Source organism: Manis pentadactyla, chromosome 15 (assembly GCF_030020395.1).
Source record: "Manis pentadactyla isolate mManPen7 chromosome 15, mManPen7.hap1, whole genome shotgun sequence".
Lineage (NCBI taxonomy): Eukaryota > Metazoa > Chordata > Mammalia > Pholidota > Manidae > Manis > Manis pentadactyla.
In genome coordinates this window covers 1554334-1581720 of record NC_080033.1, presented here as the reverse complement: position 1 = coordinate 1581720, position 27387 = coordinate 1554334, and the positions used below count along the sequence as shown (strand labels likewise).

The 27387-nt window shown below is 50.0% G+C and overlaps 1 protein-coding gene and 1 pseudogene across 3 annotated transcripts; both read right to left on the bottom strand.

The window, feature by feature from the left end:
- Nucleotides 1-25965, bottom strand: ODAD1 (outer dynein arm docking complex subunit 1). Of its 3 annotated transcripts, XM_057492715.1 has the most exons (15): nucleotides 25753-25965; nucleotides 25315-25407; nucleotides 23989-24088; nucleotides 23664-23853; nucleotides 10438-10560; nucleotides 10001-10114; nucleotides 7250-7317; nucleotides 4619-4803; nucleotides 4350-4484; nucleotides 3629-3711; nucleotides 3353-3521; nucleotides 1700-1947; nucleotides 1512-1615; nucleotides 1123-1201; nucleotides 1-1049 (listed from the first exon to the last, which is right to left on the bottom strand). In XM_057492715.1, the coding sequence occupies exons 2-15, from the start codon at nucleotides 25382-25384 to the stop codon at nucleotides 1038-1040; spliced, it is 1680 nt and encodes a 559-aa protein (XP_057348698.1). In that variant the 5' UTR covers nucleotides 25385-25407; nucleotides 25753-25965; the 3' UTR covers nucleotides 1-1037. The 3 variants fall into 3 exon arrangements, with proteins under 3 accessions (XP_057348698.1, XP_036741389.2, XP_057348699.1); XM_036885494.2 differs by lacking the exon at nucleotides 25753-25965 and having other exon boundaries at nucleotides 1700-1863; nucleotides 25315-25532; XM_057492716.1 differs by lacking the exons at nucleotides 23989-24088; nucleotides 25753-25965 and having other exon boundaries at nucleotides 25315-25538.
- LOC118912418 (cold shock domain-containing protein E1-like) lies at nucleotides 15462-18396 on the bottom strand (annotated as a pseudogene).
- Nucleotides 25966-27387: the final 1422 nt, after the last annotated feature.

Genomic DNA, 27387 nt, shown 5'->3' with positions numbered 1-27387 from the left:
TCAAAGCCAGGCTCTAACTTTTATTTCCTATGGTCGCAGCTCATGGTGACCCTGAAGTCTTTGCCTGATTCCTCTCCCACTGGTCAAAACTGAGGGTTTTGGGGGAGGGCGAGGAAGGAGGCGCTACAGAGACAGGACCTGAGATGCATGGAGAGTCTGGGAGATGGGGATGAAGAGGGGGAATTAGAAACAGAGAAGCAGAACCAGGAGGCGGGGGACAAACAGAGGTTAGAGCAGGGATGGGGACACAGACGTGGAAATGACACACACGCACACTGAATGAAAAACCGAGAGAACAGGAGCCTGGGAGACAGAGGGGAAAGGAGGGCTGGGAACAGAGAGAAGGGAGCAGGAGACAGATGAGGACGCAATGAAGAGCGGGTGGAGACAGACATGTGGGCACATGGAGGGCAGTGGAGACAGAGGTAGGGGCACAGGGATGCAGGGGCCTGGAACTGGGAGGGAAAGATGGAGAGTTGCAGGGAACTAGGTGGGTGGAGACACAGAGGAGGCTCTGCAAGGAGCCGGGCAGGCTTGGCACCTTTGCTGGTGGTGGAGCCCAGGTCGATGCTGGAGGCACTGCCGGCACTTGAGACTCAACCTATGCCGGACTCGAGGCCTCCACTCAGTTGTGACCCGGCGCCTCTGCCCTCCATGCCACTAACGTTTTCTTGGCCTGCACTGGACCCCAAGTACCCAGTGGATCCCCAGTAACTACCAGAGCTGAGGGATCTGAAGGTTACGCAGTCCCCAGCTGAGCTCCGGCTGGACACCAGTCCTTCAGTGACATTGGTAGAGCCAAAGGTCACGCGGCCTGTGCTGGAGCTGGGGTCATGGGAGGCAACATGGCCGACACTGGAGCTAGTGGCACGGCCTCCACTGGACATCAGGATGCTGCTCGTCCTGTGGCTCAGGGTGGACCCTGGGACAATACTGGACTCCTGCTGGTCATCGGGGGTGTGCTGGAGCTGGCCCTCCAGGCTGGAGAGGACCACATTCGGGGCTCTGTCCAGCTCCTTCGGGCCCTGCACCTGCTCCTAGGCCTCCATCTGCGGGGAGGCAAGTCATGGTACCAGGGAGACTAAGGGCCTGTCCCCCACCCCAGCAGGCTCCCATCCTCACCAGCTTCGTCACGTGGCTCAGCAGCTCCTCCTTGCTCATAGGATAGTCGTCTCTGGCCTCAAAGCCCACAGGGTCGTCCCTAAAAGGGGGGGAGATGGGAAGGGACAACGTGCCCAGCCACAAAAGGCCGATGGCCCCTCACTGCTGTACCAGAGCCCCATCCGTAGGCAGCCCTAGGTAGCCCTGAGACCCTGCCCCGCGGGACTCCAATCAGACTGGGGCCCCACTGTCCTCCACGGTCTCCTGAAGCCCTACTCCTGGTTCCCCCAAAGCACACACTCCATCTACTCCCGCCCAGAGCCGCACCCCCCTCTGATCCCCAAGAGCCACCCCAAGCCCTCCGTCTCATTTGTCCCCTTCCCCCTTGTCCATCTTGCCCTGTGACTCACAGATGGTCAGGGAGCTGAGGTGGGGTCAGCTTCTTTGGAAATTCCTCAGGGCTCTGGCCCAGCACTAGGAGGGCGGCACCGGCCAAGCTGGCAGGAGAGTCACTCTGCAGGGCGGAGAAGCCGGTGGCCAGCTCAGGCGCATCCCAGGCGCTGGCTCCCGGCCCCCGCGGGGTGCCCTGCGCCCCCACCTGGGCATCTAGGAAGGCCTGCACCGTCAGGAGCTCCACAAGCCGCTTCTCAATGAGGCCCAGGAAGAGGCCTACATCCCGGTCTCGCATGTAGGTCTTGACCCCCAGGAGGTCGTTGATGGTGGTGGTGTCGCCCTGCGCCCTGGTGAAGAGCCGCTGGATATCTGGGGTCAGAGGGCACAGGCTGTCCCAGATCCGCAGCCCGCTGAGTGCCGGCCCTCTCCTCCCCTCTGGTCCTGCTTCCCGCCCTACAGAGACAGCAAGTGAGGCTGGAAGGGGGGAAAGGGAGCTGCCGGGGCTCAGCCAGGGAGGGCAGCGTCCTGCAGCCAGGGCCCCGTGCAGACGGCCGGGAGGCAGGGAGGCCGAGGAGAAGCTGGAAAAGGCACCTCCACGAGGCTCTGTTACAAACATCCAAATGCCATTCCGCCCGATTGCCCCCAGGAACACTCATGGGCCTGCCCCGCAGAGCAGTCCGAGGAAATTCAAATTCACAGCCGCATCAAGGATGCCTGGGGTGTTTTTCTTATCAGACTGCAGTTGCACACAACTGGGTTAATCGCTGCCTTTGGTTGGTCTGCGGGTCGCGGTCATGACACACTCTCACAAAAGGCCCCTGCCTACCCCACTTGCATTTAGTTAGTTAACTGATTATCGTTAACAAAGTGAAAAGACACCCATGACCTTGACAAAAATCTGCCCCCAGGCCTCACCGGCCTCACCGCGGAGCTCCAGACTCATACATACACCGCCCTCCCACCCTGAGCTCAGGCCACCCCAAACCCACTTCTCCCAGGCTCCCACCCTGACCAGGCAGGCCCTGGTGTGCCTCTCTCCCCTCCGCACCCCCAGAGCCCATCTACCCTCACCACCTAACCTGCTTATCCACCGTCTCCCCTGCTTGCAACCCTCCATGGCTCCCTCGTGCCTTGGCCCAGCAGCCCTTCAGGATCTGGCCTTCCTTCCCTCCCACCCACACCCTGGCATTCCCCTCTCTGCACAGAGACGACCTCCCTGAAAGTGCCTCCAGGCCTTGGCCGCCCCTGCTGGAAGCACCCCCACTCCCCAGAGTTTCTGTCAAATTCTGAGTCCTTCAAAGTCAGCGTCCAGAATCACCACTGCCAGGAAGCCTCCCCTGACTCCCCAGCAGAGCCGGGTGGTGGCGTGCAGCCTGCGCAGTGGCCCTGGCCGGGTGCTCAGAAGAGCCCGGCACTGGGTTTGAGGCTCTGCCGTGGCCATCTTGAATGCTTGACAATTTTTTAACAAGGGGCCCTGCCTTTTCCTTCTGCAAATGCCGGGAAGTTTCAGTCCTGCGCCGCACAGAGTCGGGGCCCCTCTTGCTCCGGCAGTACCCTAGTGCCTAGTGCCCATGCCTGTCTCCCCACCGGACCCCGCCACCGGGCCTCATCAGCAAGAGCAGAGGAAGGAGGACTGGCCACTAACCCAGCCCCCACTGAGCATGCAGTTCTCATGACAACCCCACGAAGCAGGCAGTGCCCATCCCATGTCCAGAAGGGCTCACCCAGGAGAAACCACACGGCGGGACGGCCGGACGTAGGATGGATGTCCCAGAGTGTGCACAGAAGTGCCGGGGGCCCGGGCCCTCCGCGCGCCCACTGCATCCTCCCCAGTGCAAAAGCCGGGGCGGGCGCTCACCGGTCTTAAGCTTCTCCAGCTGTCCCCGAAAGTCCTGGAAGCGGCCCTCGAGGGTCTCGGCCTCCGCGCGCACCTCGTCCACGCGCTGCTGCAGGGCGGCTCGCTGCTGCTCTTGCCGCGAGCGCCGGCTCCCCTCGCTGCTCTGCGCCCTGTCCTTGGCCTCCTGCACCTGCGGCCGTGTGACCGACGCCAGCGTGGCTCGCCTCAGGGGGAGCCTGACGCGGGGAGGCGGGGAGGCGCCCGGACAGGGCTGGGGGGGGTGCGGGTCTCACTCACCCCCCTGGTCTCCTCCCGCAGGCGCTCCAGCCCCGAGTTCTGCTCGTTGACGAAGTTGAACTCCGCGAAGTTGCGGTCCTCCACTGCGGGGAGCCGGGAAGGGCGGGGCGGAGAGAGACGGAGACACAGAGAAACGGACGGACACACGGGAGGCCAGAGAAACAGATGCTGAGAAGGACAACGAAGAAACAGAGACAGCGAGGGCGGGACGCAGGCAAAGACACGGGGAGGCGGGGCGGGCCCGGGTGGGCGCAGGAGGTGCGACAGACAGTCACAGAGGGGCCCAGAAATACCGAGAGGGCCCAGACGCGGGGAAGTGGGGGAGAGAACGGGACGCGGGGGGAGAGAGAGCCGAGGGCCCCGGAGACGCCGCGACGGGCTCGGGGCGGGAGAAGCACGGAGGTGGGGGTGCGCGGCAGGCCCGGGCAAGAGGGTGGGGGAGGCGGGGGCCGGGCACACGAGCCGAATGGGACAGAAACAAAAAGACGGGGAGACAGGCACTCGGAGAGGACAGAGATGCCGACCAGAGGGAGACAAACACGGAAGGCCGGGGACAGGAGGCCCGAGACGGGCGGGACGGGCGTGGGGTCGGCGGGAGACGGGCCGACGTAAGGGGCTCCCCGGGCGAGGGCCGCCCTGGGCGACGGAGGGGCGCACGGAGCACGGCGGGCACGGATTCGCGATGGGGCGCCCACCTCTCCCGCCCCCGCCAGGTGCTCACGCTCCAGGTACTTCTCCACCATCAGGTCCGGGTCGCTCTCCCCGCTGCGCCGGGACAGTTTGATCAGGGCGTCCTCGTCGCGCGGCAGCAGCTCCTCCTGCGAGGTCTTCCGGAGGCCCCGGGCCGCCTCCCGGGCTGGGGAAGCGGGAGCAGTGGGCCCGGCGTCCAGGGCTGCGGCGGCCGCGGGGCCGGCTGGGGAGCAGCGGAGGCCGCGGCGCCCCGGCCGCGCTGACCCCACCCGCTCCGGCCCCGCGGGCGCCCGGCCTCACCCCGCTTCTCGCGCTTCTCCACGACGGCGGGGTCGAGCTGCCGGTGGTCCTTGCGCTCGAGGAAGCGGTGCAGCTGGTCCAGGTGCGCGATCTGCCGCCGCAGGAGCTGCACCTCCGTCCGCTGCTGGGCCGCCTCCTGCTCCGCCCTTTCCCGCAGCAGCCCCGTCTTGCTCTTTGCCTCCTCCCTAGGGGAAGGCGAGGGTAGCCCGGGTCAGGGAGACTGGAGGGCTGGGGGCAGCCTGGAGCCCCGGGATGGGCGGGGGCAGCCTGAGGTTGGGGACTGTGTGGAGCAGGGCAGCCGGGATCCAGGGAAGGGGCAGAATCTGGCTGACGTTATCCTGACGTCTCAAAAGGCAGAAAACTTTCTAGGATCCTAGAGGTGGGTCAGGATGGGGCTACGGGGTGGAGTCTGGGCCTTGACGGGTGCCAGGCCATGGGAGGGGGCACCGCTGCAGGGCATGCCAGGGGCATCCCCGAGGCCTGGGCATTGCTATGTCAGCCGTGGAAGAGGAGGCAACCTGGCCAGGGGGAGAGATTATTCGCAGACTGGGGAGCACAGGCACAGGAGGTCTGGGTCATTCTGCCGGAGTTTAGGTCTGTGTGATTGCAAATGTAAGGGGCTCAGACCCTCCAGGGCCTTCTGTTGGCCAAGTGGGTGACATCACCAGTACTTGAGCACATGCCCTGTTAAGATACTGGAGACACCCCAGAAGCCTTGTTCACTAAATGTCCCCTAGACTGTTCCTCTGAAAATGTAGCTTTTGAGCTTTTAAACATAGTGCAGCCAACTGTAAATTGAGAGTGCCCCAAGTCTACTTCATGGGTTGTGGGGTCAAAGGTCAGAGGGTCATTAGGTTGGGAGAGCAGCAGGCCAGTCCCCGCCCAGGGGTCACGCTGGTTCCCACCTCCACACCTCCACCACCCTTGGTGGCACCAGCTTCTTGCTCGGCTCTAATTCCTTTCAGGTCTAGTTTACTCAGCTCAGTCCTCCTGGTTGGAAAGCCTCCCCCGCCCACGCCAGCCCTCAGTGACCCTTCTAGCCTCGGGTGGCAGCCCCTGCAGGAATCATGACTCAGTTCTTTCTGTGCCTTGAGCTCCATGCCAACCAAGGGGCAAGGAAGAGGGAACCCAGCTTCCTGGAAGCCTGGCCCTGCGGGGCTTGAGGTAGATACCGTTATTATTGCTACCTCACAGTGGAGGAAATGGAGGCTCAGAGAAGGGAAGTGACCTGCCCCAGGGCACCCAGCAAGGCAGCCCTGGAGACACTGGCTGGCCCGACAGGAAGTGTGAGTGATGATACCTGCCCACACCTTCCAGCAGAAACCACCTGTCCGTGCTTCCTGTGGGCGGCCCGTGTGGTCGGCTGGAGGAGAGCTGGCAGAGACCAGATCCTGCCCAGGCACAGAGAGGCCATCACCTGGGCACTTGGTGGAAAAGATGAGCCAGGCCAGATTCTCTCCATCCGAAATCGAATTGGGAAATGCTTAGACAGGGCAGCAAGCTGAAGACAGAAGGATGTATAGGGAGAAGCCACTGAAAGTCATCATGTTTTGAAGATCAGGTTATAAAGAAGCCCAAGCTATGCGTGAGCAGAAACCATGAGGTACAGTCAAGGCTCTGAAGGCATCGTGGTGAACCAAAGGTAAGAAATTTACAGAATCTGCCAGAAAAAGGAATGAGGCACCAACACAGTCTACCACGTGCGTGAACCTCGCGTGACACAAAGAGAAGCCAGACACGAAAAGTCACGTATTGTATGGTTCCACTTAATGAAATGTCTGCAGTAGGTAAATCCGTAGGGACAGGGAGGAAGCCAGTGGTTCCCAGGGGCCTGGGGAAGAGGGGAAACGAGAGTGAGTGACTGCTTAGTGGGCACAGGTGACCCAAGTGTTGGGATCTAGACAGAAGTGTTGCTGGCACAACATGAATGTCCAAAATGCCACAGAATCATATGCTTTAACATGGTAAATTTTGTTCTGTGCATCTTAACTCAAAACAATAAAACCACAGAAGCCGTAAGGTGGATTTGGCTGTAACTGAGGTCATGAGGAATCACAGACTGTGAGTAAACAGAAGTCACGAGGTAGAAATAAGCTACTGAATGGAGTGTATGAAGCCACAAGAGGACAGGGCTGGAGCTCCAGGAGAAGCAGCGATGGAGGAAGAGAGAGCGTGGAGCCCACGAGAGCCCCAGAGATGGAGAGCAGCCAGTGGGCAGAGCATCTTGGGCTTCCAGATTCCAGACCACATGGGGCTTTATCTGAAGGTGGCCTGAATCTCTCTGTCCCTTTCAGCCAGTACTGATAAATTATCACGTCACCCACATGCACAGATGCTTCCTAGGTTCCTGGGCCCCTGCCACTTGCACTGGCGTACCTCCTTACCTAATTCCCTCTACAGCCCCATGCGCCACACGCCATTAGCAGACTGGGGCCAAAGAGGTTCATGCCTACGCCCAAGGAGGGGGCCTGGCCCAAGGGACAGGGACACCAGTGGAGGAGGAAGACAAAGGGGCACCTCATGAAAGCAAAATGTAGGATCTGCCCGTCCATCTAGAATTCTGAGCCTTCCCATCACTGCCTTACGAAAAGGTGCACTCGGCCCCCACCCTGGAGGCCTCCAGAGCCCTACCTGACGGCGAAGGCAGAGGTGGAGGAGACCATGAGGCCGTCGACCGTGTGCCACAGCAGCTGGAGCTCCTGCGAGAGAACAAAACAGAGGCGGCCTTTCACAGCCTCGTTGCCCCAGACCTCATTCCCCGCAGCCCCCAGCTGTGCCCTCCAAGCCGCAGCGAGAGGGATTTTAAAGAGGTAGGAGGTAAACAGAAAGCCAAACTTCTGGGCTGGAACCTGGCCCAGGGACCTTTTCCCGATGAAGTGCTCCACCCAGAACCAATTTTGTGGTCGGGCTCAGAAATCTGTGTGAGTTTCCTAATTGCGACCATACTAACTTATTTTGTAGTTTCACAGAAATGTCTTTGCAGTATTACCTACTGGTAAAAAGGGTTCTTTCAGGAGAACAAAGGGAGGAAATTATATGTACATTTTGTACATACTTATAATGTGTATATTTATCCTAATGTATATACAATATACAAATACATAAATACACATATACATATATAACGTATATGTATAAGTATAATACACATATACATGTATGCATACGTGTACAGACATATGTAAACACATATGTGCGCACATGCACACACATTTAATTTTGCCAAAGAAAGCCAAGAGAGATAACCAGGAACCATAGGGGCTGGGTGGGAATGAAGGGGACCGTGATGCCGCTCTGGGGCACTTTGAATAGCTGTGGTCTGGGAACCTTGTTAATGGTTTACATGCTCATAAAGAAAATTAAATCAACAATGATAGGGGAACAAACTAGATGGAAATACAAACAGAAGCAAATGAACCGAACTGTATTTCAAACAAAGAACATAACCACCCAGAAGACACACACAAAAAGGAACTAATCCAAATGACTTCTGAATACAATAATTTGGATGTATAGATAGATAGACTGATTGCTCCCCATGCCCTCAGAAGACAAAACAACGGCACACACGTCTTGAACTCTGCTTCTTAGGTTCGGGGGGCTGGAGGGACAGCTATAGCAGTTCTGACCCTCTTTTGCGCATATTATGGGATTAAGCAAGTGAGTTTGTGTGTGGATGCGGTTGGGAGCCAGTGTTCCCGCTGTGGGAGAAGAGAGACGGAAAGGTGAAAACTGGAGAATGTTCAGAAATAACCCATTGATGCTAGACGGGAATTAGAGGCATCAATATGAACTCAGGGCTTTAAAATATGTGTGTGTGCGTCCTAGCTCTCTCCAGAGAAAAGGCCTCAAAAGGCCTCAAAGCAAAGACATGCCGGTAGCGACAAGGACTCTTTGAGCCTGTGTCTTTGTGTCTCGACACCTACTTCCCACTAGAAAGAACTGGGACTCCTTGGAGAAATGGCTCGCTCCAGGCTTGGGGCAGACGGCGCACAAAATAGCCTGGACTGTCTTTCTGTGCCAGAAATTATGGAAGTGCTCAAAAAAATAAACAAGAGAGCATATGAAATGGACACAAAAGCCAGTTGGAAGGGGGCTCCTACTCACCAAGTCCGGGACAATTTGAACATCATCCTAAATCCTGATAGCCATGGATTACTACCCATAAAATAAAGTAAGAATACACAAATGCTTACTGATAACACAAAAACACACAGAGAAGCTCTTCCTTAAATAGACTGCCATCTTATAAGTGTAAAAGGAATGATAAGAGTTAGAAAAAAATTACCATTTGACAGCCAGTACAGTAGTAATTATTCAGGCAAGAATCAGTAACGGATTTTAAAACAATTGAATGAAAATGTGTCAGGGAACAGGATATGTCCATAGTGGACAAACAGGGAAACGCTGGATTGCAGAAACAGGGCTAAGCAGGTGATCCAAGCCAACATTTCTAGGTAGGGGACAAACTCACATCACGTGCCTCCCGATACAACGCACACGAAGGACACAGTATCACCTCTGGCATGTCCCACAAAAATGCACCTGGATCTAATCACAAAGAAAGGCCAGACAAACCATCTTGAAAGACCTTGTCCAACACGACTGGCCTGGGTGCCTCCAGAATGTCAAAGTCACCAAGACGAAGAAGGGAGAGGGGCTGTCCAGATGCGTGGGGCCAGAACAGCCACACACTAATGAGGGCGCCTGGCTGGTGCCTGCCGCAGGAAAATCAAACTCGCTTGTTCAAAGGGCGAAATTGGGACAGTCAGTGAACTTTAAATATGGACTGTTCAGAATGGCAGCAATGTTAGAGATCCTGACTTTAGATCTGGATAGATCTGGATAATTGCATTATGTTTACATAAGAAAATGTTCTTGGAAAATACACACCAAAGTTCTTAAAAGCTCATGTCTGCAACATATTCTCAAATAGTTCAGCAATTGTAATAGTAAATTATTTTCAGTAAAATTAGTAATTATAAAGAGGGGAAATATGGAAAACAATCCATCTTGGTGAAGGATATATAGTTCTTTGTACTATTCTTGCAGGGAAGGGAGGGTTGAGAGAGGAAGGGAGCATTCCTCAAAGGACTTCAAAGGGTACAGAGATACCCACAGAATGTAAATGGTCTTGCTTGCTCATTGATCGCCCGGGGTGACAATATTCAAAATGACATCTCTGCTTTCTGCAAGAATAAATGAGGCTGTTGTCTTCATTAGAGGTGTCCTGGAATATTTTCCAGGTCTCCATTCCCTCTAGACAAAGGTGAACCTGTGGCTCCGGTTACATACTTGAGGCCCAAGTGTGGGAGTCGGCAAGGTGTTACCTGTCCTCCACACCGTTGGTGCCACGGGGTCCTGGGCCTCAGGGCCACTGACCTTCTGAAACTTGCGATCCACATTCAGATAGCAGTTCCTCTCAATCCTCAGGAGATCCAGCTCCTCCCGCAGGGCAGCATTCTGCGCCAACTGGACGTCAAAGCGACAGGTGACCTGGGAGAGTGGGGGCAGGGGGACGTGAGAGGGTGCAGTGTCTGGCTGAGGCCAAGGGGGCATTTGTCAGATATGGAACCCATTCCCAATTTGGGGACCCTGAGAGCACTGCCCAGCCCCCCACCAAGGACCCAGGCATCAGTCTCCTTTCCTTGGGGACCCTCCATCCCTCTGGGATCTCGTCTCCTGAACCCTCAGTGGGCCCAGTGCTTCAGGCCTTCCCACCTCCAGGACCTGGGCCCACTATTTCCAGAACTTGGCCCCACGCTCAGTTCTTCCCCCACAGCCAGAGTCAGGCTGGAGAGCCAGGAGCTGACCCTCACCCTGTCCAACTGGTCTTCTAGGGTCTTGAGCCTTCGCCGGACCTTGACCTTCTGGTCCAGGATAAATCCCAGAGCTGTGGCATCCTTGCCATGGGCAGAGATCCGGGTGTCCCACTCCTGGATCTGAAGAAAGAGGATGGTACCTATTTGTTGGCCGAATGTGGGACAGACTGAGAGATCAAGGGAGAGGAGTGGGAGAGAGAGTGGCTGAGTGTGGCTGACATTTGCTGGCCTTGTGGCCCCAGCCATCTGGTCTACCCTTCTCCTGCCAACAACACCCAACCTTCTGTGTGCTTCTGTCTTCCAGCCACAACCAGCTGTCCTGCCAGCCACAGGAGTCAGGGCTGGACCATCAACAAGGACTGGCCTAGAGGTGGGCATGTGACCCAATCCTTTATTTGGGGTATTCTGTCTCCCCAACTAAATCAGATGCTCCATGAGTGTGGATTTCTGTCTTTTTTTGTGCCTGACACAGGGCAGGTGTTCAACAAAACATACATACTAAATGAATCAATGAACTGCTTAAGAATGTGTTTCCCTGTGCACTGTTTTGCGTTGGATTGTGTCTCCCCCATACTCAGGCTGTAAGTGCTAATCCCCAGGCCCTCAGAAGGCGACCTTATTTGGAGACAGGGTCTTTACAGAGGTGATCAAGTTAAAACGAAGTCATCATGGCGGACCCTAATCCGGTAGGGTGGGTGTCTTTATAAAACGGGGAATGTGCCCACTCGGGCAGACAATGGCAACGCCTGGGGAAGACGGAGGCAGAGTTCAGTGTGATGCTTTTATGCAGTAAGGAACACCAAAGAGCGCCAGCAACCCACCAGAAGCTGGCGGGGAGGCGGGGAACAGCCCTCAGAAGGAGCCAGCCCTGCGGACACCTTGTCTCCAGGACCGTGGGACCATAAACCTCTGCCCTGCAGGCCACCCAGTTGGTGGTCCTTTGAAAGCTAACACGTGCACGAGGGCACCCGAGAGCATTGCAGCGAAGTCAAAGGGGGGACCACGGGGATGTGTGGGGTTCTGAGGGAGGCATACTGACATCGGTCAGACACCTCATGTACTACAAGCTCAAGGTAGTTCACGGGTTCAACACAAGATGGCGCTACATCCCTTCCGATGATGTCACATCTTTGTGAAACTGAGTTTCTGGCAGCTGCTGTGAAATAGGGTATTGAAAATCAAATACCCAAAAATGTTACCACTGGGGGAAGCTGGGCAAAGCATACAAGAGTTCTCTCTGTTATTTCTTCCGCTGCATGTGAATCTACAATTATCCCAGTAAAATTTTCCGTCAAAAAAAGCCAAGCACTGCCCAGAAGTCACACGGAATGAGGGTGGCGATGCCCAATCTGACTCCAAGATCTGAAAAGGTGCGCAGTGCCCAGTAGGCACAAATGTTCCGCGGAGAAATAATTGCGGTTTTAAGAATGAAATATAATTTTCTTTCCATTTATGTATATATATTTTTTCAAATGGTTCCTAGGTTGTCAGGACGCAAACACTTGGGTTGTTCGGTCCAATCTACCTAATAGGCAGAAATGTTAGCAGGACAATGCTGGCGCCCCCCTGGGACAGCCCTTGAGAGCTCAGTGTTACATTTTCAGGAATTATGTAAGTTAAATTCTTGGCGGCTTCAAATTGAACATTATATTAGCTTTCTACTTCTGCATTAAAAATTTCAACACCCATTTATCATCTTGAAGTTTCCCTGGGTCAGGAGTCCTCGCTAGGCCAGATCCTGTGCTCAGGGTCTCCCAGAGATGAGACCGTGGTGTCTGCCAGGGTGGCGGTCTCAGCTGGGGCTCATCCTGTGGCTGCTGGCAGAATTCAGCTCCTTGAGGCTGTAGGACTGAGGCCCTCAGCTCCTAGGAACCCCTGGCGGCTCCCCGGCCACACCATGGCAGCTTCCCTCTTCGAGGCCAGCTGGACCTCTCTCCTGTCTACTAACGTGCAGTTCGACACAGCAAACTAATCCAGGGAGCCACACTGCGTCACATGTGCTATATTGCAGTGGCTAGAAACAAGTCACAGGTTCTGTCCCCACTGAAGGAGAGGGGAGGATAACAGCAGTGACTCACTGAGTCACCTTAGGGTATGTCCAGCACAGCCCCGAGGAGAGACACGGTGCCCCCACTCTTCAAAAGTAGAACATGCCTATGAAACCTTTCGGAAGCCCAAATGGCAGAAAGTGGAGAAGCAATTACCATTAATTTATATGGAAAAATTTTTTAGCCTATCCGGGCCCAAAAACCTCTCCTAGGCTTTTCTGATACCTTAGGACACGTCTTGCTAGCAGATGCAGCAAATAAGTGGAGGTAAAGCACGCTGCCAACAGACATGGCTCAGAGCTCTGGCGGCCTGACGCTGAGAGGTGGTACCTGGGAAGGGGCTGGGCAGGCCTCTCTCGCTGCTCTGCTGGGGTGCCGGCTGCCTCTGTACTGCTCGCTGCCCAACAAATGATGAACATTATATTCACCCTCTGCCTTTTTTCATAAAGCAGAAATCCTCTTTGGATCTCTTTCAGTTAGTGAAAACAGGTACAAATGCAGGTGTTTTGTGCAAGCAAAGTAGGGGAACGCAAACATTTCAAAAGCTGGGGAATCCCTGTATTTATGTTATGAAAATCAGCAGGCGCTACACATCAGGGCTCTTTGCCACTGTCAGTTTCCCAGCTCACCTATGTTAGAAACTTCTTTGGAGATTAAAAAAATTACAAGGAAATTAAACTAAGGGTTCCAGGGACAAGGAAAGCTTAGGACCCACTTGTTCAAGAAATTCTTCCCAAGGTTAGAACATCCTCTCCTCCAGTTTTTTAAAGTAGTCAGATTTTGCTTTTCACATTTAGGTCCCTCATCCAACTAGAACTTGTGTTTTTATATGTTGTGAGGTAGGAAATTTTTTGTCAGCTTTGTTGAGGTGTAAGTGACACAGAACAAAATGGCACATACTTAAAAAATATACATGTTGTTGGGTGTATCAATAGCCCATTCTTTTTTACTGGTGAGTAGTATTCCACTGTGTGAGCATACAATCATTTGTTTTAACCAGTCACCTTTTAGTAGACATTTGGGTTGTTCTATTTTGAGTTTACAAAGAAAGCTGCTTTGATCATTCATGTACAATTCATTACACAGACATGCACTTTCTTTCCTCTTGGATAAATACCAAGAAATAGAATGTCTGAATCATAGGGTGGGGGCACATTTAATGTTTTAGAAACTATAAAACTGTTTTCCAAATCAGCTATATCACTTGCATTCCCACCAGCAGGAATGAGAGTTCCAGGTCCTCCACATCTTCATCAACACTTGGTGTGGCCAGCCTTCTCAATTTTAGTCACTCAAATAGGCATTTAGAAGTATCTCATGATTTTAATTTGCATTCCCCCAATGACTGGTATTGTTCAGGATCGGTCATGTGCTTGTTGCCACCTTATATATTCTCTGGTGAAGTGTCTATTCAAGCCTTTTGCCCATTTTTTCTGCTGGGTCATCTGTGTTTTTTGGTGGGTTTTTTTTTTTTGGTATTTTGTTTTGTTTTGTCAGTTTGAGAGTTTTAATGTATTCTAGATGCAAGTTCTTTATCAGATATATGCTTTGAAAGTGTTTCTGCCCATTGTGGGGTTTGTCTTTTCACTCTCTGAACAGTACCTTTTGAAAAGAAGTGTTTATATTTTATGGACTTCAATTTAGCCATTTGTACTTTTATGGGTCATGCTTTTGGTGTTATATCTAAGAAATCTTTGTCTAACCCAAGCTCACAAAGATTTTTCCTATGTTTCTTTCTAGAAGTCTTATAGTTTTAGGTTTCCCATTTAGACCTATGATGGTAACATCTTTTCTTTTTCTTTCCTTGAAAAAATTAATGTTACTGTGCACTGAAAAGTGCATAGATCATGTACATACAATTTGTTACCTATTTTTAAGGGAACATCCTGGAACCACCACCCAGGTGAAGAGCTAGAATACTGACAGTCTTCCAGATGACCCCCCTTCTTATCACTACCATCTTCCTCTTCACAGAGCTCCTGCCTTCCTGCCTGTAGTAGTTCCCACCACCGCTGTAACAAAGTACCATAAATTAACTGGCTTACACCAACACAGATTTATTACCTTACAGTTCTGGAGGTCAGAGGTCTGAAATCAGTTTCACTGGGTCAGAAATCAAGGTGCCTGGCTGTACTTCCTGGAGGCTTCAGGGGAGGCTCCAGTGTCTAGAGGCCAGGTTCCTTGGCTGGTGGCCACTCCAACCTCTGCTTCTGTTATTAATCTCCTTTTTATCTGTCATCACATCTTTTCTGGCTCTGACACTCCTGCCTCTTTCTTTTTTCTTTTTTCTTTTTTCTTTTTTTTTTGGGCACAACTTTTTTATTTATTTTTGTTTTGTTTTGAAATAAGTAAAAGAAACTGGGTCCTAGAAGCTGCAGTGATCTAAGCAGCAGCAAGTTTGTGCACTCATCCCTTTTTGTTTAAATACGATTAAATTATCACACTGCTGGCACACCTCATTTGCATGAAATTCTGCACCATACATACTAATTGTAGTAAAGTTACACCCCCCCACCCCCATCCCAGGAAGAAAAACTACTCTGGAAGATCATTTTCATTTAAATCTAACCAAACTTCGTTAAGTGGACTGTGACAGGATTATAAATGATATGAAAAATAACATTTTAACATTTGGCCATCAACTTAAGGAAATGGTTTGCCTATACAGATTTTTTATGATTTTAATAGATTCTACCCTCATATGGTCCTCAGAATTAAAGCATAATGAACAGGAAAGAAAAAATAATGCAACTGAGTGTTAAGGCAGAACATTTTGCCAGAAGTAATGAAGATAGAGTATATACTAAATATCAAGTGCAGAATTTCATAGGGCCAACAAGGTAAATCTATATTTCTCACTTACACAGGCGAAGTGGATCTCGCAATTACCAGTTGCGTTAAATGCACCAAATAAAGCTCCTAAAATTGATACTATAATGCACCACCTTAAGTTTTCCAGGCTGCAACTGTGCATAATTTTAAAATGTTTCTTTTTTAAATTTATTTACTTTTTAAAACATAACACGAGGAAGGTGTTAAAACTGGTATAATAGCTCAACAGACTAAGTATTCCAGATTTTGGGAGGGATGAAGAGGGAGATATTTAGAACCCTTCACCAGAATCCCCCCATCTTGATCATAGTGGATTAATGATGTGCTTTGTGGATGTGGTTAGTCAATGACACCAGCTTGACGGATCTTTCTTTCTGCACCAAATCCCATTGAGTTATCTGGTCCCCTTGGCTGATGAAGAACCATTAGGCGAGGAGCACTGGCATCATCCAGGGTAATGTTCTTTAAGCGATTGACCAACCTATCAGGTTGCGGAGCTGCAACAGCCTTGGGGCCCTCGCAGACTCGCCAAACATTACAAACCCTGCACTTGCCAGTGCGCTGATTAAGAATCACAGAGAATTCCACCTCATCTCCTGCCTGTAGCTCAATGCCATCCTGAACTTCTTTCCCATGGAAAAAGAGCTTCTTGCTATCTCCTACTTCATAATTAATGAAGCGAAACTGATCTTTCACACACTCCACTGTGGCCCTACGCAGGGGTGTAATGTTGTAGGCCATAGTCTGTGCATTTTGCCCCAGGACACACAACTGGAACTTGACACTCTCCCCTTTCTGCAGGCAATCCCCTTTGTTGGCCATCCCAACTATGCCAAACGGATAGACTTCACCTTTCATATCCCCTTCCTCCACAATCTCAATCATTCCTTGGTATTCAGTTTGTGTTCACTCCTCAAGGGACGAATGACTTTACCAGAGTAGATAGTGGGATCAGCCTCCTCAGTCATGCCATTCACGGAGTGTGTTTTGTTCACTTTTTCTGCACTGACTTTTGTTGCCTTTGCCTTTGGACAAGCTGTACCCGACCATGTCCCCCAGTTCCAGCTATCGACATCACCAGAGAACTCACTGTAATGGAAAAAGATTTCCTTATCATGATTAGCTGTTTCAATAAATCCAAAATTATCCTTCAGAGTCGCCACATAACCCAAGAGCCTCTTGGAGTTGCAATTACGACCTAGAAGTCACACACAAGTTGCAATCTGCTACCCAGGCCTTTGTTTGTCACTAATACTAAATTCAACCTTGTCTCCTATTTGAGGAGAAGTAGATCCTTCTACATCCTTGGCTTGAAAAGCAATAGTCAGCTTCACTCTACAATCATCTTAAGTAATAATACCATCCTCAGCCTCCTTTTCTTTGCCTTTATTTGGGCTAGTGGTTTTAGGATTGGAAAAAGTGGCTTCTTTTTCTACAGTGCCCAGAAAACGATGATCTGAATGGGAATGGAATGAAACCGTGCCCTTGGGAAGCTTTTTAACCCTAATAGCATGATTCCTTTGGGCAGAGAGCATATCAGGAACCACAGTAAACTCTGCCTCACCTGCAATATGCAGCTGGTTCCCATCCAGAATTTCACTGAAGTGGAAGAACATACGAGCATCACGATCCACACACTTGATGAAACCAAAACCATCTCTCATGGCGAAAATTACACCCATTTCTCTTGGCTTCACTAGTGAACTGAAATGTATTTGATAGAATTTCTATGTTGGTTGCTCGTTCTAATTTGTCACGTCGGTCTGTTGAAATATTAAACCTGACATGGTCACCCTCTAGTAGGGTCACCTTGGATTTTGTATCTTTGTCTCCAAAGGGAAGTTCTTTAGGGATCACAAAGTCAACTTTGATGCATCCTGGTAATGGGTCATTCTGGTTTTTACTGGGTACTTTTGGGATAACTTTGGTTACAGTTCCTTCAAAATGTTCAATGCTGATATCTTCAAAAATAACTGTTCCTTGAGGCAATAGTCTCACATCTGTTGCAACTTCTTTACCATTTCTGTCTTTGATTGTGAATTCCACATCATCTCCAGGCTGTAAAGTCTCTAAGTCACCCTTAAATTCACTATAGTGAAAGAATATCTCTTTTACAACATCTCCTCTTTCAATAAAGCCAAATGCCTCCTTCATGGTACAAACTACTCCCTGACAGCGGGCTTGTTTCTTTTTCAACAGCATTACGTTACGAGCACTTACAGCACCAGTATGTTTATTGTTATCAATTACAAAGTTTATTTTATCTCCAGTTTCCAGCTGAACATTCCCTTCTATATCTTCAGGGGTGTGAGTCAGATAAAACACTTCTTGTCCATTGATTCGTTCCTCAGAGAGGATTTCTGGTTTTATCTTCACCAGTTTAACAGCAATGGGTTTCCCAGTCCGCCAGTCAGACGATACTTCAAATTCAACATCATCTCCTACTTTTAAGTCCTGCAGGTTGCCGTTATACTGTGAACAGTGGAAGAATAGTCTAGCTTGACGTTCTGAACACTGAATAAATCCGTAAGAGGTGAGCAGTTTTTCAATAACCCCAGTTTCACGCAGTGATGCTGAAGTACCATTGGGGTACCCATTGTGTCCATTGTTATGAAGAAGGTTTGGATCAAAGCTCATCTCGCAGTGATAATCAAATATTGCACTTTCAGTAGTATTTGCTGATTCTTCTTTTACAGCACACGTTTCAAAGGATGAAAGTTGCTAGTATTAAAAAAAAGAATGAGAGAAAATGATCTATCAAGCTAATAAAGAATACAACTGCTGCTGCACTGGGCAATCTCACAGTACAGCACTGAAGAAAACAAAGACTACTAGCAGCGTTGGGAAGTGCTCTTTCAAAGCGGTTGAGTAGGCACAAACTTCTTGTTTCAGATCAAGTGTTGTGTCTTCAATTTAGGTGTACTCTTCTTTGGTCTTGTTGGTTCTTCTGAGGTTTGTTCCTTGCCTGATCTGAACTTGAAGCAGCAGTTTCAGGTGGTAAAGTCTGTTCTGTTACACTTCATACCCAACAGCTCAGCGCCCCCTCTCCAGCGCCACCATAAGCAGCACGGCCCGGTACGTAGGTCCTACCTCTTTCTTATAAGACGCTTGTGATTACCCTGGGCCCAGTCAGCTCATCTAGAATAATCTCCCCATCTCAAAATCCTTAATCCAATCTGCAGAGTTCCTTTTGCCATGGAAGGTCACATATTCACAAGTTCCAGAGATGAGGATGTGGACATCTCTGGTGGGATGGGGATGGTGGGGGAGTCATCCTTCTGTTTGCCACACTTCCTCAAGTGAAAGCTGTTTCTTTACTTTTCTTTACAGTTTCATCAACCTGTGTAAATACCCCCTAAAAAAGTTTAGCTTGGCCTAATTCTGAATTTCATGTCAATGAACTAATGCCACCTATGATATTTTATTTCTTGCTTCCTTCAAATGTTTGTGAGATTCATCCTTGTTGCTGTGCATAATTGTGATTCACTCATTTTTAGTTGCTGTATACTATTTCATTATACAGACACATCATAATTTATTCATTCATTCAGATATTGATGGGCATCTGGGTTGCTTCTGGTCTGCAACCAGCTAATATGGATAAGGTTTCTTTCAACATTCTTTTACATGAACCCTGGTTCCAGGTTATATACTCAGAAGTGGAGTTGCTGGGTGGGAGGAAGAGCTAACAACAGAGCTAGACCTGTTTTCTATTGGAAGATGACTTTGACTTAACTTTCTTCCAATACTGTTTCCTTGGAAACATACTGCATTACAGTAAAAAGGGGAAGCCAGCTGTGTTTCCAGGCAACAATCTTTATTATAAAAATAATCTGATTGGTGAATGACACTGGACTGGAAGGATTCTGCGTGGGATTATAGACCCCAAGGTCCCATGTGATAAAGACTGAATAGACACCTGATTTCTCTGTGGGGTATTTCTTATAACTATGTTGCTGGTGGAAGCCTAGAAGCTGCCCTCATGAGCTGGCTCCTCTTGAGTAAGAAGCTTCCCTATGCCAGGTGGGCAACACCCACCCATTCATGTAGTATCACCCAGCTGGAGGTGCTGAGAAGTAGCTCAGGGAAGATGACTTTGATGCTGTCATACCAAGATGCTGTTGTTTCCTGTCTCCTCTCCTTCTGCAAAGTTAAGCAAACTTTGTGCCTATCGGATCCTGCGAGTGTGAATGTCAGGTGGAACCCAAGACTGCTTCTGGTGACCATGCCACGTGGATGCCACCCCAGATCACGGGGTATGACTACCTTCAAATGCAATAAATAATGGGGGAAATACTTTTCAGAATACATATGATAGTTTATACACCCACCAACATTTTGTAAGGGTTCCTACTGCTCCATCTCTCCCCAACACTTGATATTTATGGAAGCTAATTTTTGAAAATCCAGTGAGTGTTTAATGGTATCTCATAGTGATTTTCATTTGCCTTTCTTTGATTACTAATGAGTGATAAGTAATTACTACATATATTGGACATCTGAATTTTTATTTTGTGATGTGTCAGCTCAAATCCTTTGACTATTTTTTTTTAATTGGCTGGTTCTTTTATGATTTGTAGAAGTTCTTTATGTGATCTCGATACCAGTTGTCAGCTATATGTGATGTGAATGACCTTCCATTCTGTGACTTCCTCTGTACACTCTTTATGGTTCTTTTTAACATAAGTGGTTAACTTTGAAGTCATAGGATGTATCAGTCTTTTCCTTTAGAAGTAGAAATTTCTATAACTTATTTAAGAAATCCTTCCACACTTTCACACATTTAGACCTTTGATCCATCTAGAATGAATTTTGGGGGTACAGTGAGAGGTGAAGGTTTGGTTTCATCTTACAGTTTGGATATCCAATTTTCACAGCATGAATATTAGGATCCTCCATATATCAAGTGTTCTTGAAGTCATATATCAAGTGCTTCCTTTTCTTGAAGTCATATATCAAGTGTTCACACATGCATAGGTCTCTTTTAGGGCTCTCTATTCTGTCCCATTGATCCATTTGATTATCCCTGTATCAATTACAAGAATTTTATAATAAATCTTGATAAGTGACAGAGAAAATACTTCCATATTGTTCTTCTTCCTTTAAGTCAATCTTAGTCATCCTGTTCATTGCCCTTCCATATAAGCCTTAGAATCTGTCAGTTCCTTCCAAAAAAAATCTTTTAGTACTTTGGGATTACATTGAATCTATAAATCAATTTGGAGATCTGACATTTACAACACTAACTCTTCCAGTCCATGAATATGGTATATATCTCTATAGTTATTAAGTTCCTCTTAAATATCCCTCAATAAAATTTTACCATTTATTCCACAGAGGTCTTGCACACTTTTGTTAGATTTCTTCCTAGGCCCTTGTTTTGGCTATTATGAATATGTCTTTTCTCATATTTTCTAAATTACTGCTTATGCAGGGAAATGTTATTAACTTTGTATCCAGCCAAGTGTTAAAATACTTTGTTAATTGCAGTAAGTTAGCATTAGATTCTTTTGGATCTTCTATGTACACAAATATATCATCTATAAATAATGACATTTCATTTCTTCCTCTCCAATTTTTAATGTTTTTTTTCTTTTCCTTGCCATACTGATCTAGATAGGACCTCTAGTCCAACATTAAATAGAAGTGGTGCTAGCTGACAGCCATATATTGTTACTGGTCTCAAAGATATTTTTTCTCATGTTCATCAAATATGATATATGCTAGAGATGTTTTATAGTTGGCCTTTATCAAATTCAAGAAATTTCCTTTTATTCCTTCCTTACTTTCTAAGAGTTTTTAACATTCATGGACCTGAATCTTATCAAATACTTTTTTATATCTACACAGACTGGTGCTATGAACTGTGGCAAATTTGAGGACTGTCAGTCATCAGCCTCTGATGTGACAGGTTCAGAATATGAGTGTAAGCATTTAGAAACTGTGTTCCTGGGTGCTGGTGAATTCATGTGTCAAGTTACACCAGACACACAAGACCCAAGCCTTCCAAAAATATCAGTCACTAACAGATTGGAAGTTTTAAAAGTTAATTTGTTAAGACACATAATTTGAGAAACCCTATGTCAAACTCTACATTTTTCTTTGCCAGAAAAATGTCTCTTCTGCTCTCTCATTCATAGATGATATTTTCAAAGATATAAAATGCTAAGTAGATGGCTTTCCCCTCTGAACAGTGAATGATAATCTCACTATCTTCTGACTTCCAATGTTTCCTTTGAGAAACCTGTACATTTAATTGTGGCTCCCTTGAATGTAATGTCTTATTTTCTGGCTGATTTTATATTCTGAAATCTCCCTATGTTCTGTAAAAGTGTGGATTTTTTATTCCTGTGTTGGACTCTAAGGCATCCTTGAATCTGTGCATTTGTTTTTTCATTGGTTCTGCAAAATTCTCAGATATTATCCTGGCACACATTATCTCTGTCCCATTCTCTTTACATTCTTCTGAAACTCTTAGTGGACATATATTTAATCTCCTATATCGGCAATGTCTCTTAACTGCTCTTTCGTATTTCCCATTATTTTGTCTCTCTGTTTTAGACTCTGGATATTTCCTTCTGAACAAACTCTTTCTTCAGCTTTTACTTGGCTCATTAGCTGTCTCTCCAGTGGAATGTAAAGCACTTGAGATCAGAGCCCTTGTCTGTTTTGTTCTCTGCTGTGTCTGCAACACCTAGACAGGGCCTGGCACTTAGTAGGCACTCAATAAATATTTGCTGAATGAATGTCACCAGATAATTACATCCTTTCTTGACCTTATGGGGAACTTTACAGAGCTCTATTTTAGGAACCCTATCTCCCACTTGACCTACAATTCTCTATAATCAAGTTTGTCAGGACAAAGCAATGCATGGAGTCAAGATAATAAAATCATCCTGCTTGGGCCTGTCTCTGGTGAGTTTCCATGAAAGACAGAGACATACTAACTCAAGCAGCCGGCACGCACTGAGCCACAGTACTACCATGAGCCAAAAGTTTGGCATGTGTGAATCAGAATTCAGCTTCCAAAAGGCGGCTTAGAACGATACTGAGAGCTGAACAAACTGGCTGAAAGTCAGATGTCATAAAACCTCTAGACCATGTGGTAGACAGAATAATGCCCCCTCGCCAAGAGGTCCGCATCCTAATCCCTGGAACCTGTGACTACATGACCTTAAATGGCAAAAAGGACTTGGCAGATATGATAAAGTAACAGAGTTAGAGGTGAGGAGATTATTCTGGATTATCTGGGTGCACTCAAGGTAATCACAAAGGTCCTTGTAAGTGAAAAAGCAAGGCAGGAGAGTCAGAATTAGAGAAGAAGAAATGGCAAAAGCAGACATCAGAGTGATGCAGCCCAAGAAAGGCTCAGCGGACTCTTGCTGGCTTAGAAGATAAAGAAAGGAGCCATGGGGCAAGGCATGCACGTGCATCTATAAGCTGGAAAAGGCCAGGAAACGGTAACTTTCAAAAACTAACTTTCAAACTCCTGTTCACAATCCAACAATGTACAAGAAATCACTTGGCCTAGGCAAGCAAGTTTTTTTTCTTTGGTATCATTAATATACACTTACATGAGCAACACTGTGGTCACTAGATTCCCCCCATCATCAGGTCCCCACTACATACCCCATTATAGTCACTGTCCATCAGCATAAGATGCTATAGAGCCACTACTTGTCTTCTCTGTGCTATACTGACTTCCCCATGCTCCCCGCCTTACACTAGCAAGCAAGTTTTTAAAACAAAGAGGAGAATAGAAAATAGCAGAACGAATCCCATAGAAAAACAGAAGTATTATTTGGTGAAACTTTTGTTTCAGATACACGCTGTGTGTTTATATCCATATGCATCTGTGGGTATATGAACTGTGTCACAAGTAGGCATGGTCCTAAAAACTTGAAAGAACAATGGCCTAGAAAAGTCACATTGTTAAACAGCAGGGTCAAATAGCAAGATCTTGAGCAGGTGGGATTAGAAAACTGTCTGGACTCTGCTGCACTACCAACACCCTCTTTTGGCAGGCGAAGAAAGCAGGGCCCGGAGAGGTGAAACCTTGCCCGTGGGGACACACAGCTCTGATGAGGCAGAGCCGAAATTCGAATGCAGGTTTTGCTGACACCAGAAGGCGAACCTTTTCGCCTTAACTGCACCAGCCCCCTTTTTGAATGTGGGATTGAGCCAAGCACTGAACACCCACATTCCTACTGGAGCCTGAACACAACTCCAACTCTGCAGGTGGATGTGTTCAATGGGCCCGGTTTTCAGATGGGGAACATAAGGTTCTAATCGGTTACGGTACTTGCCTCTGCGCAGGACCCACAGTCTGGTCTCCGAACGCACCTGCTGGTCCAGGGCTCTGGCCTGCTCCTGCAGCTCCCCCACCTCGGCCTGCACCTGGGCCCGGCACTTCAGCAGGTGGCCCATGGTCTGCAGCCTCTCACTGTCCCGCAGCCGCTTGACCTGGCTCTGGGCGACGCTGATCTGGACCTGAAGCTTGTCCCGTGCCTCCTCCAGGCGCTGGATCTCCTCACTGTCCAGGCAGGGAGGTGGAGGGGATGCCGGCAAGGGGCAGAGCTTGGCATCACAAAAGGCTGGACACACTGGGCCTGCCCTCTGCCCTCGGACCCAGGACTCGGCCCCCACCCCTTCCACGGCCTGGGCTCACAGTTGCTTGTTGCTGCGCTGGTGGACTCCCTTGCTGTAGGCCCGCCTTTCCCCCTCCATCAGTTTGCATTGATGCTGCAGTCTGCTCAGCTCCCAATCAGCTGAGGGCAGGACCAGGCAAGGACTCAATAGCAACCCAGGCCCCAGGCCCTGCCTCCCAGGACCTAGGAATTCTGGCTCCCTTAGGGTCTCACAAATGTCAACTGAACTTCAGACCCAGTCTCCAGCGGCCCTCTAGGACTGCATCTCATTCCTGCAAAACTCAACTTCTTCATCTCTTCACATCCCCCCGCCCCAGCTGACCTCAGGGTTTCTCCCCTGAACCCACTTCTACCCCAGGTTCGGGCACACAACTGTTTTGCCACTAGAGGGCGCACCTGGAAGTCCATAGTCCTCAAGGACCCTCCCCACAGGCCCTGGATCTTGGGAAAGCTAAGGACAGGTGTCCAGACCCCAGGGAGCGGGTGGAGACAGCATTCTTGCTCCCTCCCTCCCCTTCTGCCCCCACCGCCCAGCAGTCCTAAGTCCCAAACCCCCCCTTCCTGTCTGCACCCTAGGCACAGACCTCATCCTCTCCTGCCTGGACCATCACCCCGGCCTCTTTCCCAACCTCCCAGCCTCCCCTCACAGCCACAGAAAGTCTTTTACACCCAGTGTGGAACCTGCCCCTCCCCTGCTTACAGACCCCCTGGCTCTCCCAGGACAAGGTCCCAGCTCCTTCTCTTGGTGTCCAAGGCCCCAAGTGACCTGCCCCTACCCACCTCTCCAGTCTCATCCCCCAGCTCCCCACCTCCCATGACCCAGTGGTTCTCTCAATCAGGAGTGATTCTGCCCACCATGGGCATCTGGCAATGTCTGGAAACATTTTTGATTCTCACAATGTAGGGGTGGAGGGAGGGTGCTACTGGCATGTAGGGGTAGTGCCCAGGGATGCTGCTATACGTCCTATAACTCACAGGGCAGCCCCTGCAACAGAGAATTACCTGACCCCAAGCATCAACAGTGCGGAGGTGGAGAAGCCCTGCTCTGGCCACATGCTGGTCTCTCTGCTGAAACCCTCTTCCCTTACTTTGCCCCCTGGTAATTCCTGGGAGGAGTTCTGGTCCCACTCAAACTTTTCCTGCTGCAGGAAGTCTTCCCAGCTTGCCCCACTCCTCAGGTTTGGCCCACCCATATATGCCCGGCTGTACCTTCATTCAGGGCAAGTGTGGTCCCCGCTAGAGGACTCTCTGGAAGGCCTCCCTGTCCCCAGGGCCCTGCAGCATAGGACCTGGCACTTGGAGAAACTGAAAAGAATAAGTGAATTAAGCTAAAACATAAGAATTACCCATTCCTTCCAGGAAGGCCTCTCTTCCATCCTCGGAGCGGGTTCTCCTTGCAGAAAGTCCCAAAGGCATCTTGTCCAAAGAAAGTGGAGCTCCTGTAGGGGCGACAGAACCCCTTCAGACAGCAGGAGAGAGCCAGGAGTAGGGTGGGACAAACCGCGAGGGACTAGAAACTGTAAGAGGGTGACCCCAGGACCGGCTCTGGCTTCTCTTTTAGTCTCAGTCCTCCAATGTGTTGGAGGGGGATACCTCTCTCCCCACTCGCCCCCACCCCCACCCCTCACCTCTCACATTCTCTGTCTTGCGTCTGGACTCTGACTGGCACCAGGCACATGTCCTCTAGGCTCTCGGAATCTCCGAGGCGAGGCTGTCGGGGAAGGCGGGTCACACAGGAGGGACGAACCCCCAGCCGCGTGTAGGGAGCGAGGCCCGGTCCCTACCTGCTGGAGTGCCTGACCTGTCCGTGGTGGGTGCGCCAAACTCAACTGTTGTAGTCTGGTTACTGGGGAGATAAGGGGCCAATGAGGCCTGAGGACAGCGGCCTGGGAGGGACCGAGGCGGTGGGAAAAAGGGGGAGGAGGGGCCCGCGAGGCTGCGAGTGGACTTGCGGGGATCGTCGGGGCTGTGAGCCAGCGGGTTGGAAGCCCTGCGAGGGGCGCAGCAGGGCACCTGTAAAGGGCGGGGCTACGGGCCTTGCAGGGGGTGGGGCTACGGGGCTGACGAGGGGAGGGACACGGGTACCTGTGAAGGGCGGGGCTTAGGGGCCTAGGAGGGGCGTGGCTGGAAGAATCCTTGAGGGGTCCCGTGGGAGGGCACTGGAAGGAGGTCGGGGTGGTTTGCATGAAGAGCAAGAGACTGAGTCTCAAGATGGTCACGGGCTGGTGAGGGGTGGGATGTGTGTTCCGGGAGGGAGAGGCAGGAGCTGAAAGAGCCTGTGGAGGCAGGGCAGGGAGGGAAACGTCTGGAAGGCTTTGGAGCTAGGCCGAGGTTCCTCTGGACAGGGCCCGGGAGATGCGTGTCTTAACTTGATTAAGTCCACGTTATTTTGGGGTTCATTAGCAGGGAGCCTGTGCCGATGCCGGGAGTTGTGAGGGGGAGAAGCGCTCACCACTGCCTCAGATTCCCGCAGCGGCTCACTACGCATGCGCAGCCAACGGCCCCTAGAGAAGCCGCCAAAAACGCTTTGCTGCCTGAGAGGTCAGGGCAGAGGCGGAAGTGGGTGGGGCCTCAGGAGCTCCGGCCACCACCCTTCGCTTTCTGGCCACGCCCTCATATGGCCACACCCCCTCGCTCCTCAGGGCACGCCCCCTCAGTGGCCCGCCGCTGCCCACGTGGGTGCCTGGAGCTGGCGGGCAGTGGGCGCAGGCTGGGTGTGCCTGTCGCCTGCGGTTTCCTGTGGGAGGAAGCGGCCCGCGGGCGCTCAGCTCAGCTCGTATCCTAGGAGGCCCAGGACGGGGAAATCCCGCTACCGCCTCGGGCCTCCATTTTCACCCTTCCACAGGGCTCTAGCATGAGAGATGCCCCCGAACATCCCCAGGGTGCCGCAGTCTGGCGCTGATACCACTCAAGGAATCTGATTCAGAGCCCTAGCCCCATGTCTCCACCTCTCCAGCTCAAATTTGCATCTTCCTGGACGCTGGTTTCCAGACTCCTCCAAGGACCAAGTCCCCTCCTTTGCCCGCACTCCAGGAAAAGCGAGACCCTCCAAGTCTTTAATTTTTTCCTCAGTGGCCCAAACTTTCTAAGTTCCTTTGGGTTCTGAGTTCAGAACCCCAGTCTCTGTCCTTACTAGACCTAAGTTTGGTACTACTTATGCCCCACCCTTGGGGATCCTCATTTTATACTCCCAACTCTTTAGCCTTGGGGCCCAGGGGACCCTTCTGCAAATCCTAGATAGCATGAACTAGGGTCCCCCAGCACGAATTCACTCAGGTACCCAATGCCTGATATAACAAGCACATACAACAGTGCCTACTATGTGCCAGGCACTCCTCTTAAGAATTACCCTAAAATGTGTTTACTGTTATCCCCATTTTACAGATTAAGAAACTGAGGCATGAGAGGTTATTAGTGAC